A 15,719-nucleotide genomic window follows, 5' to 3' on the forward strand; every position below is an offset into this window, starting at 1 on the left:
CATTCCTGTAGTCATCTATACTCTTGACATTGATGTAAATTGAATTAAATTTCAGTTCCAATTTAAATTATTTCCCGCAGGCCTTTAGTAGCAGTTCGTGAACTGCCAACCAATCAATCATCTTCTGTTGTAACACAATGGATGGAGGCGTTTCTTCTTCAGCCGTGACTCCTCCTTCGTTTTCCGTTTTCCGTTTTCCGCCGTTTCCAGAACCTTAAATCTGTTTTCTTTAGAAATCCCCATGGGTTCTTTTGCTTTGTCTTAGCAGTTTTCTTAGGGGGAATCCATTTTTCTCCTTCAGAATTCACTTCGCTTTTTTGTTCTTTCTCGCTTTTACTCCATTTGGTAATCAATTCGTCTGCTTCATATGCAGGTAGTCCATTATCTTTCAGGTGTTGTAATCTGTCTAATTCTTTGATCATTACGTGAACTCCATGCTTTCGAGCAATATTTAAGATGTGCGAGTTAATATTTTCAATAATTCTTGGCTCTTTATGGGTGATAGACTTTCTTCACGGGTTCTTTGTCGTTTCCGAGTCAGAGGCAATCCTAGCTTTCTTAGACTTCTTTTTCTTCTTTTCAGTCTCCTTAAACAAGAAATCCCTATTTCTTAACAGATAAGTACTGTTCGTTTGTAGAGAGCTTGCCGATTCTCGTTCACTGTACTCGTCGTCTTCATCAGAGGAATAGCGTGGTATCCTAAACAAGGACATTTTACCCGAAGGTAACTAATCAATTAACACGAAAAATCACTGTCCGCCTACGGGGCTGGGACAGTTAGGTCACAATGTGAGAGTAAACTGCAATACGTCATACACGTTCGTCGTCACCGCTCAGAATCGTGAGGATGTTTTCCCTCTTCTCAGAAAACCACCTTATATATCTCCTTGTGTTTACTTGTGCTGAACTCCCGGGGGGAGATTCTTTCACTCATACATAACAAAGTGTCCATCTTCTGACCCTGATGAAATGACTTCTTTTATCCCTTTGTCCACTGGAGTGATCTTCGAGGCTGCAACCGGAATCATTAACAAAAGCACAGGATTTCACCGCTGCTAGGAAAACTATTGCACTCTGAAATCACTCATCCTAGCCAAAGAACCTTTATGCCACCTTATCACAGCACATTAACCTCAGTCGAATCTGGAAAAAGACAGCAAATTTTAAGAAAAATCTTGAACTGGAAAGTGTTGATTAAAACCTCTAACAGCAGTTTTACGAAATTGAGAATGCAACTAAAAAACTGTTGTTGAAAAAATAAAATGAACAGAAATAGAATAGTTTCTGTAAGACATGAAACTTCATCGAGAACGTAGCATAAAAATATTGTACAAAAATTTAAAATGAATTTTAGAATTATGTAACTAATTTAATTTAGCATTAATTTTTAATTATTGTTTTAGGATTAATTTTTGAATTAGTTTTCAGCTATTATTTTACTTGAAACGTTTGAAACTGATATCACGATTTGCAATATACAAATTGACGTGTATTAAACTCAGCCTCTTAGTAAACTAAAATATATTTGGAACAAAAGCGAATTTGTTTGTAATAAGCAGCAGGTATGTTACATATCAAATTATGCCTGTAAAAGTCATTTTTATGTTATAATTTAATGTATTATAATGACCAAAGTAAATTTCATTATTTTGATGGGAAAAAGTGAAAAATATAAAAATTATTTAAATTGTGCAATGGCTATCATTAAAAACAGTTATTTTATGAGCTATTATGAATGTATGAATTTCATTTAAAAAACAGCATTGATATACTAATAAGGGGTGAAATAATAAAGCTAACAAATAATAAAATGCAGAAAATGTACCCTAGATCAGTGCTTTCTAAACGTCAAACAATCTCGTCCCAGTTTTTTGAACAATAAATTCATTGTGACTACCCCAGCGGCTCGGTAACGAGTCAGTATTCGCAATACGAAATAGAACCAAATATCAAGTGGTAAACTGTTGGGGGCTGCTCGAGCCCATTGTTAAATTTCTATCTAATTTGAAAACTCCTTGTTTTTTATTTAAAAAAACTCATGTCTTTCGTGCTATAATCTTATTTCGACAAGTATTAGTTTTTATAATAAAGCATAAAACAAAAATAAATTATTTTGTGTATTTTGTTAAGATGGCTTTTAGAGGAGACCTGAGTCACAAACTTCAGTGTAAAGAAAGCTAAAATGAGTAAGAAGACTATCATTATTAGTAAAGTTCAACCCGAACAGACTTATTATAGAACCTCGTGTAAAAACGTTTTTGAAAAAACTGAGCATATCCTTAAAATTTTCTAAAACAACAGCTGAGTTGCAGGAAATGATGTATGGCAGTTTCTATCGTAAGTTCTGTCGCATAACTAAGTTTACTCGTTATTTTTAAATAAAAGAAAATTCTTTGATATTTTGTTGTTATATTTTTCGTGCTTTTTTTTTCCAATTTATTATTTGCATTTTCTGTTTCTGCAAGAGCAAATCCTTTAACTAGAATCTATTTTGTTATATATACAGGGTTCCATAGTTAAACTTGGAATTTGCGAGCAGTCTGTAGCAAAACCTACACAGCGGAATTGCATGAAAATTGGGTAATGGCAGAACGAAATGATAGGAATTCTATCGAGGAAATAAAAAACAATGAGTTTCAAAAACCACCCCTAGGTGGCATATCATAGCTTTATTGAGAACATACAAATGATCTACAAAAGTTTACAAAAACATGCTCGATATGATGTCCACCATTGTTTGTTATCATCTGGAAGTGTAAAATAACATGTTCGACTGTTGAAAACAGCATGAACTGGCGAATGTTACGCTCATGGCGTTCTATGCTTTCTCTAAAGTCGGATAGAGAAGTCATGGGATCACGGTAGACCATGGCTTTGAAGTATCCCCACAGGCAAAAGTCGCAGGACCATAGGAGGCCGAGCTATAGGAAATTGCCGGCTGAAGATTCTGTGGCCAAGGACATCTCAGCAGAGCACTTGTTTTACACAACGGGCGATGTGTGGAGGAGCACCAGCCTGCATAAACACTGTGGTTATATCACATTGCCTTGCCTGGAGAGCCGGAATAACGGATTGCTCTAATAATGAAGCGTACCGTTGACTGGTGGCGGTGCATGTCACAGGCGCTGCAATGCTGTGCTGTTCGAAAAAAAAACGCACCCACAGTGAAGGTTGCAGTAAGGCCGCACCAAACCGTTATATGCGAAGAGTGTGATGGAATTTGTAGGAATTGATGTGGGCTTGTAGTAGCCCAAATAGACCATTGTGCGTGTATGGGCCTCGTCGGTCCACAAAATGTTCCATGGCCATTCATCCTGGAGCTCAACTCACGCAAGAAACCGCAACGCAAAAGTTTGTCGACTATCCAAATCAACTTGTAAGAGCTGCTGCACTAGTGACAGTTTATAGGGATATTAGCGTAAGACCTTTTGAAGAATCTTATGAACCGTGGAACGACGTTGGTCAAAAGATGCTGCAATACGTCAAACACTAGTACTACCGATGGTTTGCGATCTGTTTTCCTCCACTTGCGTCGCTACAGCATCCACTACCTATGCTGCAACACACTTTCGCCCCCTTCCTGGCTGAATCCCCAATGTTGCCGTTGCTTCAAATTTCCTAATCATGTTTGTTAGTCTTTGACTAGTGAGTGGACTTTTTCGTAACCGCTTCCCAAAGACAGAAATTTACGCAATGCTTCGGTAGCAGAGTCTCCATTTTGGTAAACAATTTCATCAGTAAAGCACATTCCTGGAATGTCAACGTCATCTTTCTTACTTGGAAACGAGTATGACTGCGGTTCTCCTCTCACATCTTCATAGAATTGCTGTGCGCGCACAGGACTACTATGGTTACGACATTTGCATATGCCAATAGTTTCATTGCACAATGCCATCTAGAGGTGGTTTTTGAAACACATTGTTTTTTCCCTCGACAAAATTCCCATCATTTCATTCTGCCATTACGCAATTTTCATGCAATTCTGCTGCATAGTTTTTGCTACAGACTGCTCGCAAATTTCAAGTTTAATTATGGACACCTTGTATATATATAAAAGAGCGAAGCCTTTTAAAATTTTCATAGCTCATCACTGCAAATATATAGGCAGCGTAGACCGAAGGCACTTTCCTATTATTTGTCCATGCGACACTTGCTTTCCATGCCTCATCTGGCTAGTCTTCAAAGTCATTTACCACCTGGAACAACGATGTAGCAATGGCGCAGCAAGTGCCAATCTTTCTAAGAGATGTTATCATCTCTTAGAAACAATAGCAGCAAAGATATCTAATTTAAAATATTTTATCAATAATTATAAATTAATGTGTGTAATTTTATAACAAAACAACAACCAAAAAAAAAAAAAAAAAACTTTCATGACTCATTCGAAAATTGTCTTCTGCTGAAATAATACTTTACTAATCTACGCTGAAATATTTTATATATAGGGTGACTGAATCTGTCTTTAAAAATTTATATCGCCCATAAGCGGCTGAGCGATCAGTCGCTGAACACTGGCAATTCGGTCTGAGGCTCGAATCCCGCGATCGAGCTGGCTGCATGGGCGTTTTTGTGGCTTTCCCCATGTGTAAACTGTATACATGCCAATTTCCCTTAGAATGCCCTCCACGAAGACATCCCTTTCCCTAGGCAGATAGCCCTCGAGGCTTTTCGGAATTACACAAACCGAATTAGAAATTTATATCTGAAAGCAGAACTGTATTATAAATATTGTCTATATAGCTTCAGAAATTAAGATATACATTTTAATAATTTCAAAAACCGTTTATATAGTTTCATAAATATAGTTTTCCATAATTTTGTTCTTTTCTAGTCACTTCAAGTGAATCGAAAAGAAGTGCCGTAGAGCGAATCACAGAAGGATCTTTCTTCAGACGAAGAAATGATGCGACTTACGACTCTCGAAGATCTGAAAGCAAAGTAGATGACGAAGAACACATTTTAGAAACAGTAAGCTGAATTTAAATGTAGAATTAGACATATACATTTAAACAAATTTGTGATACTCCTACAGAAAGGTTTGACTAACTTGCATTTACTTCACTTTGTTCTATCTCATAAAGCTTATTTAAAATACTAAAATACTTAAATACTAAGCTACTAAAATACGTTTTCTATTATTGCAAATTTACATTGACAGAGGCCATAGAGAAATCTATACTTACCCCATTTATTTCGGAATGAATAGTTTTAGACTGCACATATTAAATACTATATTTAAAGCAGAATACGCTCAATCGAATAAAATGGATTGAAACATCCACCTACCGAAAACATAGCAAGGTTTATCAACTCTTCCAAATTTATTACACATGCTTAAGCGTGAACTCAACTCACATGCTTGGCTCATAGCCTATGGTATGTAGACTTGGATGCGATCTTCGCAATGAGACTTTAAAAAAGTCATGACTTGAAGTGACGAAGGTATATCTCGAAATAAGACTTTTGCAATCGCTCAGATATTCCTATGTCTAAGCCTGCTCACTAGACAGCTTCATAAATGTGCTTTATCTGAGCGATTAAGCACAGAACTTGCAGTATGGAATTTGCAAATCATTTCAAAGCTTCTGATTGCATGTTACGCATTCGAGCAGTACTGTAAGGTATTAACAATTAAAGAAGAGTGCAATGGCAATAATCAGTCGTTAACCTTTTAAATGAATTCACATAATCTGTATAGAACCTCGCCAACTAACGTTCAAATTGGCAACATTACAAAGACTCTCTTTTGCTCCCTCTTAAATCAGCTTCAACGGTCAGTTATTTGTAGATTCTCTACTATTTTTTTCGTGTATTCCGAGACTCACCAATGGCCTAGCGGTAAAATCGCTGAACACTGGTAGTTCCGACCTGGATTCGAATCCAAGCGAACGGGCGCTTGCATGGGCGTTTTCGTGTATTTACCCATGTTTAATGTGTATACGGGCCAGTTTCCCTTAGAAAGTCCTTTACGAAGGCATCTCTCCTATGAGGCAGAAGCCGTAGCATGCTTTGCCATAATGAACGAAACGAAACCATGTATTATGGTATGTTCTGTTATGTATTAATTTCACTCACATATATCACATGCATGCATATAAATTTTCTTTAAAAAAATTTAAGTTTAATGTGGATAAGTTTCTCATTAGGAGGAGAAAAGTGTGGGAGAGGATAAGTAAATTAATTATGCAAGGGATAAAAGTGATAATTTTAAACAATAAACTTAATAAGTTTCAAAATAGCCGTAGACTATTGAAATAAAATGTAGGAAATCTTCAGAACTTTTCTCTATCTTTCTATGTATATCCACACTAAAACACGATATCCTAACTAATTTTAAGTGACTTCCTATCATTGGGATGACAGACAATTTATGGAACAATATTTTATCTTTATCACTGTCTATAAGTATAATTGAGTGTGCAGTGCTTACGTTCTATGCCCAGAGCCCACTCTCCACCAATCATTCCATGGAGAAGTAAGAGTAACATAAACAAAATATTAAGAGTAACGTAATATAAATAAGAGAAATAAGAATAACATAAATAAGACTTTCATGAAGTCATCCATGGAGAAATAAGAGTAAATAAGAAAAACGTGAGTCAGGCGGAGTGTTTTGAACTTGAAGAATGATTAAGTACCGCATCTTAAATTTAAGATGTTGCAGGAGAAAAACAAAACACAGAAATATTGGAAGTAGCTAATATTCTACTTCACTTTCAAACACATTCCTATGTAAGTTTAGTTTTCGGTATAATCATGTATAAAAGACAAAAGACATGAGAGATTTTTTAAGTTTAGAGGGAATTAAGTTTATGCTTGTTTTCATTTCTATAAAGAAATGGATTTTTATAGAAGAATCATAATAATTAAAAAGTCCAGATTTCTCATTAATAATTTTAATCTTTTATTTTAAGCCGGCACATCCTGCATAAAATAAACACTTGAAAATTTTTTTTGTTACTTTTACAAGATTGATACTGACTGAAATCATTTTAATTATTTTTTCAGTGGTTATTACGATAATGTACCGTATGGTGTAGTACGATATTGTTCACGTTTATTTTTAACAATATTGCCACCAATTTATTACAGTTTTCAGCAACACAGCTACCGAATCTCGCAACACGCCTGTTGAAAACCACTGCCACAGGGGCTTTTAAGCAAAACATGTACAGTATTTTCGTTCTTTTCACTTCCAGCTGACAATATCATCTTCGCCTCCAGCAGACGAACGAAACAGCTTTGTACTCTAAATTGGTAGGTTTTGTTCGTTCAGATATTCAAGTGACTGTGAAGGTTCTGTCTTTGGAAATGCTTCTGCCATTCCAAAACTGGAACAGGAAGATGATGAACAAGACAAATGTAACCTGGCATTTCGGCAAATGTGGTAAATTGAACAAACGTGGTTTTCAGCACTCATAACAGACATATCCTCAAATATGGCAGAAATCGTCTGGTGCAGGAATTTTCAACCGGTGGTACGCAAGAGAAAAATAAGTCGTACGCAAAAAAGAAGCAAAGTATTTTTAACTATTAAATTCAAAAATTAAAACCCCACCATCCTGATTGAGTTTTTTCTCTAACATTGGTAAATTTATACGATGAGCTTTGTTCAAGAGTGGTGGTGGTAGTAGTACTTTGTAGTGATGGTACTAAAAGGTGTTTAATTTTTGTTTAGATGATACGCGTTAATCAAAAGGTTGAGAACCGCTGGTCTAGTGACATGTTTGTACCAAAATAACGCATTCTAAAATCGTTTTCGATCTGATGAGATGTAACCGTTAATTTCCGCATTTTAGTACATTTCTGAATATCTTTGAGTAGTAATTAGATGATTATGGTATGAACTTGTAGCTGCTCATTTTCTTCTGTCTCTCTTATATGCAGATTTAGATGCTACGTTTTTAAGGATTTTTATGTTTATTAACCCACTATCTTATTATTTTATCGTTACAGTCACTTCTACTTTCATCGGCTACCACCGGATGCAAATTAGTTAAGGGATATGAGAACAGGGTTTTTCAAGTTAAGGAAGAACTTTAACAGCTATTTCTGATCTTTTTCCTTACTATTTACGCCTAGCTCCTACCAGTATCAACTTTAGCCTTTGACGTATTTATTCGGTCCTAGCTATATCGACTTCGGCTAGACATGTTCTCTCACATGATTAGAGGGTCTAAGCCAAAACTTACAGTAGAGGTTTTCGCTTGAATTGCCTACTTTAAATTAGTTAGTTGTATGTTAGCTTAAATTCCGCAAATAGTAGTGACTTATTTTGTATTGCACATGCTATGTAGTTTCTTAAATTATATTTACGCCCAGCTCCTACCAGTATTAACTTCAGCCTTTGACGTGTTTATTCGGTCCTAGCTCTATCGACTTCGGCTAGACATGTTCTCTCACATGATTAGAGGGTCTAAGCCAAAACTTACAGTAGAGGTTTTCGCGTGAATTGCCTACAATTCCGCAAATAGTAGTGACTTATTTTGTATTACACAAGGCTATGTAGTTTCTTAAATTTTAATGAAAGTCTTTACTGTAAACCTTCTTCCGAGTTCACAATTACTTTCAAATGACGTTTAAGCCATGCACTGGACATGAAGTATACACCGGTTCGGGATACACTCTTCGTTTTTCTGTACAACATTTGATATAATAATTTTTATTCTGCTGAGTAAAACTAGTTCCCTTGATGTAGAGCTAAGTACATAGTTTAAGACTTTTCTGAAATAAAAGAGAATCATACACACTTTTCTTTGGACCATTTGTATAAAACCACAGTATTTTGTTCTCAATTTGTATAATTATCGAATTAACAGGTTATAGTCATTTGACTGCGTGGAGATTATAATTTCTTAAATAAAGGTGCACTTCAAAGAATACATTTACATATGAATTCAGATACTATTAATAGCAAACGCCCTGAAAGAGAAGTTCTTAACAGTCGTAGACAGAAATTTAGAAGTTAAATATAATTCAATAAAATATAAATATAACGTTCAGTAAGGTCAATTTTCATTGAAAGCAATATATTTTTCTCAGACTGAATTGAAGAATGAGAAAAGCAGGCCTCCTGGTCTAAGTTTCCAGTTCTCTTTCACTTAACTTAGGACTCTCACTCGAAACGTACTTAACTTAAACTCACTAAAATTTCTCACTTAATTTCTCATAAATAAATGGTGGTCTGGAGAGAAGGAATATTGCAATCTAAGTATATAATAATTAGTATTATTTCTAGTATTATAGATGCTGTTACTTCTATATTTTAAAATTTAGCTTTAAAACAAGTTCAGCAAATGCTTTTATTTCCATTTATGTTGTTATCTTTCATCTTGAAACTATGTTTACTTCTTTGTAGTTACGTCAAGTCGTCAGAAAATGCACAAATGTGGATCCTGTAAAAAGGCCAGTCTCAGGTGATGTCTTAGATATGTTGTCTTCAACACTTGAAAAACCATGATCTCAAAGCTATCTTTAGTGGAATTTTATAAATAAAGAAACCACGTTAGTACGAGGTAAGCTTTTCAATCAAAGTCTTGAAACTTTTCAAATGTTAAAAGTGTTTGCAAATGTGTTATATATTTATAATTACACTAGAAAGCCCGGCGGTCATACGAAGTAACCGCTGTTCTAGGTATTATAAATTGTAATTAAAATGATTTGTGCAAAGGTGTCTGCTAATTTAAACTGAATTACCCAGAGCAGGCGGCGAGGACGCCCCTTTGCTTACTGCCCCATGGGGTTTCCCCCTTCTATTTGCTTAATTGCTTAAAGTAGAGTACAATGAAGGAAACCACTGGCGGTACATTTCTTAAAAGCCCACCGCTACCTCAATCAATAAAGGTGATTTAAATAATGAAATGTTAATTCACATGTCAAAGATCTCTTTGTACACAACATTTCTTGTGTAGATCTTTCCATCATTTTTAAGCTCGCCTTGCAGAGGACTATCCATAATTTTTAATATTACGTCCGTTCTTTCACGAACTCTTGAACAGGCAACATAAAGATGACCGTGTTCAAATGCAGGCTCAGGTAAAAAGATGCCAACACGCTTAAGCGTTTGGCCCCGAGACTTATGGATGGTCATAGCAAAGGCAAGTTAAGGAAATTGTCTACGTCTCAACTGAAACGGCAACCCTGTGCCGTGTCAACTTAACCCCATTGGGTAGTACAGTCACGCAAGTAACCAATAAACTATCGGCGACAAACAGACACTTAAGCCGCATATATATATATGGGGTGAAGTAACATCATCTCCTCTGAAACGGCTAGCTCTCCGGCTTAGCGAAGCACACCTTTGGATTCGGCAGGTCCGTGGCACGCCACTTTGACCATTCGCGTCTTCTTGGGACTTTAATTAGCCGAGATATTAATTAAAAACTAATTTTCCCCTACGTTTCCCCTACATTTTCTACTTTCTTTCTTGGGTTTTCCCTATTAGAGGGATTTGGCTACGTGCCAAATTCTTTTTTTCTCGAATATCTACGGAACGGCGCCGAGTTGAAATTTGAGACGCGTATCCTCGGTTTCCAAAAAATTCTCCGAATCTATCCATACCGTTCTCATTTTCGTACGACTTTAATCGGCCAAGATATTAATTAAAAACTGCGGAAACGTTAATTTCCGCCCTCATTTTTCCGAGTGGCAACAATAAACTATCGGCGACACACATTTTAGCCGCTTATATAATATAAAGTTATAACAAATACATGTTCGGACATCTGCGACAAATAACAGATACATATTCCTACAAGTGCGAACATTTTTAATCTGCCAATTAAAAATGTGAATCTATTAAATATTAGCACAGCATATATTTAATAGTTTTAAGAACATTTTGATAAATATAATTTTAAGAAAATTTTCAATTTTTTCATATTCTTATGCTTGAGCCACCAATGTTTTCATAACATTTATGCATTGATGAACTTGTATCTGATTAGATATCTTTCGGCGGTATACGTATATCTGTTGGTTTGTGTCTATTAACACGTGCTTGATTTTTTTTTTTAAATAATGCTTTGGATATATAGTAAGTATATGAGATTTTATTATTATATCTGTTAACTCTATGTGTCCACAACTTTTTAAAGGAAAAAATTCTTAGATAAAATTTCGCCAAAATATTTGTTTTAGTTTTCCTTTCCGACTTATTTTGCAGGCATGATCTTTGGTAATTCGTACATCTAGCAGATAATTTTAAGATTAAATTTAATTACTTGTTCAGCAACATAGCTATGAAGCTGAATTACTGAAATCGCTTCTGACAAAATAAAATCTATGCCAATTATTATAGGTTTTCTTACAGTCAGTTTTACTTGGCGTGTTATTATTTCAACTTCAGTCATTGTTGCTTCCGAAGTCTCAAACCTTAGTAACTTTCAAAGCCTCGCTGACTCGACTCCAGAGCTTGCGTGCTAATAAATACAAAAACTATACACTAAAATGCAAATCGATACATGTGTGGATGTGTCAGGAAAAAAAACAATCTTAACAGACTGCTACAATCTCTCTTAACTGTAAATTCGCTCACAGTTTAAACCCAACCTAATTAGTATTCAGGTGATGGCCGATGGAGGAAAGAGAACACACAGAAAAAGATTATCTAAAAAATAACATATTATCTAAAATAACGTCTCTTCGCATTTGGAAACTGTTGTTTTACAGTTTGCAGATCCATCATGTATATTCAGGTTTCAGATCTATTCACAGGTAGTATAAATTGCGTGATTTATATTTTGGGGGCCTGGAAAGTGTAGTTCTATGTTGCCCTTTTCAGGGCGAATCGAAGATTTCTGGTTTTCGACTGTGCTCTGACTTCTAACCTATTGAATAAACTGGATGCTTAACTTGATTCCATTATTAAGGATTCACGAGTTTAAGTAGATTCTCTGGAATGCATATGTATCATTTATGATTTAAATTAACCAGTTATTTATATTTTCAGACTTTACTCTAACTTTTCCCTTCCATTTCCTCACCAGGAGTGTAAATCAGTGAGAGAGATTATTTAAGCTGAGGTTTTGGATTGTAAGACAGAGCGTATTCTGCCTCTCGAGGCCACGTTAATTTAGTTCTGACATAAGTTCATAATAACTCGACTTTGCTTTATTTGCTGCCGATATTTAAACTGACATTCCAGTTAGAGTTTTGAGCCAACTTCGACTTAAATACAATTTAATTGAAGTCTTTTACTACTAGCCTATATTTTAATTTAAATTTGACTGTCATTTAATTTACATCGCCGCAAATGATGGTCAGTCCCGTTAGCGCAAGATGTGCACTTATGTTAAAGGTTTGTGTTTAAATAAAAAGGTTATTTTAAAACCTCTCTAAAACTTTATAATTAATTTCAGACACAGCGATAATTCTCTTTACGCCGTTAGGACTTTGAAATTAGTTTATACTCCCAAGGCAAGTCAAACTGTGAACATATTTAAATGTTTAATCTTAAAAGCTCTATTTTAGAGCGAGATTCTCATGCGCTCCACTAAAAAATCATTGAAAGAATATAGAACGATAAGCCTGCGTTCCAGTGCAGAACACTTTAATGCGTATTCATATAGAATGACGTTATCATACGCACAAAAGAGATTTTTAATCAATTGTGTTAAATAAACCGCCATTTAAGTCAGCAGCTTATACTTTCAGTCATATTGCAACATGTCAAGGTGAAATCTAGAAAATTGAAGATGATGTAATTAAGCATTAAACTTAATTCCCTACCTTTCAATAAAATGAGTTTCTTTCATATACAATAGAAATTTTGTTAATCATCTCTTAAATTTTAATAGGTTGATCTGGAAAAACATTTTTCTATGAACTAAGGAGAAGAACAAGAATTTGAACATAACAGCGAATTCTGATGAACGTCGAAAGGAAAAGCTCCTTACGTGTGTTTGCTGTTGCAAACAGAACGAATTCGAAGAACAATGTCAAATATTTTTTAAAGCGTTTGCTGTCCAAGTCTCTTGTACATATGAACCATAAAAATATTTTATTTTTTAATCTATGGATCCCAGTGAACTTTGCTTGGTCATAAACTCAGGTATATATTACGTATTAGTCTGCTGAAAAGTTTTTATTTGCAGACGAAGCAAATTAAAAGAACTGTTATGTGTTTGAAAGTACTTTTGATGTGATTTTATTAAAATAACTGCAATTAAAATAGTTACATCTGATTTATTTCTGCATGAAATTTAAATAACACATACAAAATGTATTGCAGTAACTCAGTCGTTCTCAACCTTTTTTTGCTCCATGCACACCTTTCACCATTGCTAGAGATAAATCTCCCCGCTCCTTTCCAAAACTCGGAAAAAACATACACATTTATTTAAATTTAGATTATTTCTTAATGAACTTTTTAAATTAAACGAGAAAAATATAGAAAATGTTAACTAATACCAAAACTCGAATAAAAGTTGTTTTTATATTCATAAACTAAAATTAAGTACTTAACAGGTAAATAAAAGGCTGGCCGCATCCCCCTGAAACTATGAAATTTTTCCCTAGGGGGGTATTCTCCCTGGTTAGGAATTCCTGGTATAACTAATACATTGGAATAAATGAACGAAAACTGTTAACTGTAAAATAAAGTTTCAGCTTTTGGAAACTGTATGCTAAAACAAGCCAGCCGGAATCTTTGGCAGTAAAATTAATGGAACCTCAGGCTGTATGCTAGAAACAGAGCTTTCAACTATTGCTAGAAACAGAGATGGGATTGAAGTGTAATACAAACATAAATACACATAATTTTTTTATATTTTCTCTATAAAATGGTTTTCTAAACTATTGAAATAGACATCGTTTCATACCATTACTTTTTTTTAAAAAAAAAAAAAAGGTGTAGTTCCCGCTTCAGTGTTACTTACTTGTCCGAACTTGAAGCGAAGCTGTCAGATAAGGTTTTCATTATATGATAGTAATCAGTTTTTAATGCTGATACGACATCTTGCCAATTACTTAGTATTAGGTAATTGCTTTACTGCTAAATTATTTTCACGCTTTTTCAGCTTTCTGTACAAAATTTACCAACGATAACGGGATGAAGGGGAGGAAACAAACCTTTGCTCAAGCATAAAATACTGAGCAGAGGCTCTACAACTTTCTGCAGCAGAATTACCGACTAATCTAAAGTAATGCGTGCCCGCCAGCGACCAAGGGGTAAAGTCGCTGAACACTGGTATTTCGCTCCGGGTTTCGAATCCCGGTGAACGGCTGACTGCACGGGCATTTTCGTGGTTTTCCTGGTGGATGCATGGAATTCCCCGTGCAATGTTTAAAGACACTTCATAATTTTTCTAAAGTTTATTAAAAATCTGAGTTTTTACTTTAGCTTATTATCAACTTAACTATATGTTTTAATTTGACACTTTTTTCCTCTCTCTCTCTGTAAACAGAAATACTCAAAAAAAAAAAAAAAAAAAAAAAAAAAAAATTCTGTTTAACTTGCAATAATGTTTTAATTTTTTGGCTTTCAATTTTTTTTCTTCTGTATTTCTCTCTTCCTTAATTTCTTTTGATTTCAGAAAAAGAGTTAAATTTTAGAGTTGATAATTAGATAAAAAAAAAAAAAAAAAAAAACCATTTTGGCACTATATTTCTAGGATATTTGGCTACTTGAATATTTTCTTTATGACGAAATCTTTCATTTTGAATAAGAAGCTTTTGTAAAATCAACACAATCTTTTATTGCAATCATAGTTTTCAAATAAGAGATAAGTTTCATAATCTGCAATATTGAGCGAATAGTTATGGGCGCAAAAATCAGTGGAGACAAGAAGTGACTCTAGAAATTAAATTATAGAAAACTTATATTTATTTATAAAAAACGTGCATTCTCTTTCACCGTTATTTGTCCACTAAAAACTACAATTTTATGGAATATTTAAACTATAAATATAAAAGAACTCTCTTATACTGCAAAGCTTCAATTTAAATAATTGTATTAAGTAAAAATGTAGTATAATTTGTTTCATTAGCTGATTAAGGTGAATCACTTATTTTAAATATTTCTGCATTTCAAACGCATTTTTCTGCTCTCTCAACAGTTAAAGTTTAAATTTAATACAATTTTACACAGTTTATTATGCAAAGACATAACAAATTTGCATGAATTAATAATCCCAGTTCATAAAACTTTCGATGTTACCAAAGCTGAATGATGGGAAAAATCTACAGTATTCACTTCTGAAAATTTACGCTGTACTATAACCTTCATAGCAATGCTTACGTACTATTAGTAGCACCTACGGCAAGCTGAAGGAAACTCAGCTGTTTAGATGACAAATTTCATGAGCTCTATGTTTTAATTAACACATACTAAGAGTAAACATTTATTGTATGCTGACGTGAATGATAACACTAGTAATTAAAAAAATCTCAAAGCTTTCAAATTTTATCTTACACTCAAAAGGGCTTCTTTTTTTCCATGTACACATACATACACTTTTCGAGAACATTTGGGCTAATATCCCTTGGTCCAAAAATATTTAAAAACAGCATATCTTTAGAATTTCCGATAGACAGTCTCGAGCGCTGGAGATAAAAATAATTTATTTCGTTCAGTGTTCCCATTACTCGCATTGAAAAGTTGAGTTTGTAAATCAAAAATTCGTTAAAGTTTTACAAAATATGAAATAGACAATTAAACAAATTCCAAATTCGGGCTTCTAGGTGCTCACATTCAGGTTGAGGGCTAGATTATTCGAAAT

The 15,719-nt window shown here is 34.4% G+C and overlaps 1 protein-coding gene across 1 annotated transcript in view; it reads left to right on the top strand.

The window, feature by feature from the left end:
• LOC118190592 (uncharacterized) overlaps window positions 1-13,174 on the top strand; it is a 64,450-nt gene extending 51,276 nt beyond the window's left edge. The window contains exons 5-7 of the mRNA XM_035361345.2: window positions 4,832-4,968; window positions 9,359-9,515; window positions 12,798-13,174. Coding sequence (XP_035217236.1) covers window positions 4,832-4,968; window positions 9,359-9,460 — 239 coding nt within the window. The 3' untranslated portion in view covers window positions 9,461-9,515; window positions 12,798-13,174. The remainder of the gene's footprint in view (window positions 1-4,831; window positions 4,969-9,358; window positions 9,516-12,797) is intronic.
• Window positions 13,175-15,719: the final 2,545 nt, after the last annotated feature.

Source organism: Stegodyphus dumicola, chromosome 5 (genome assembly GCF_044657685.1).
Source record: "Stegodyphus dumicola isolate Sdum_Otavi_A_Nest chromosome 5, ASM4465768v1".
NCBI classification, from domain to species: Eukaryota; Metazoa; Arthropoda; class Arachnida; order Araneae; family Eresidae; genus Stegodyphus; species Stegodyphus dumicola.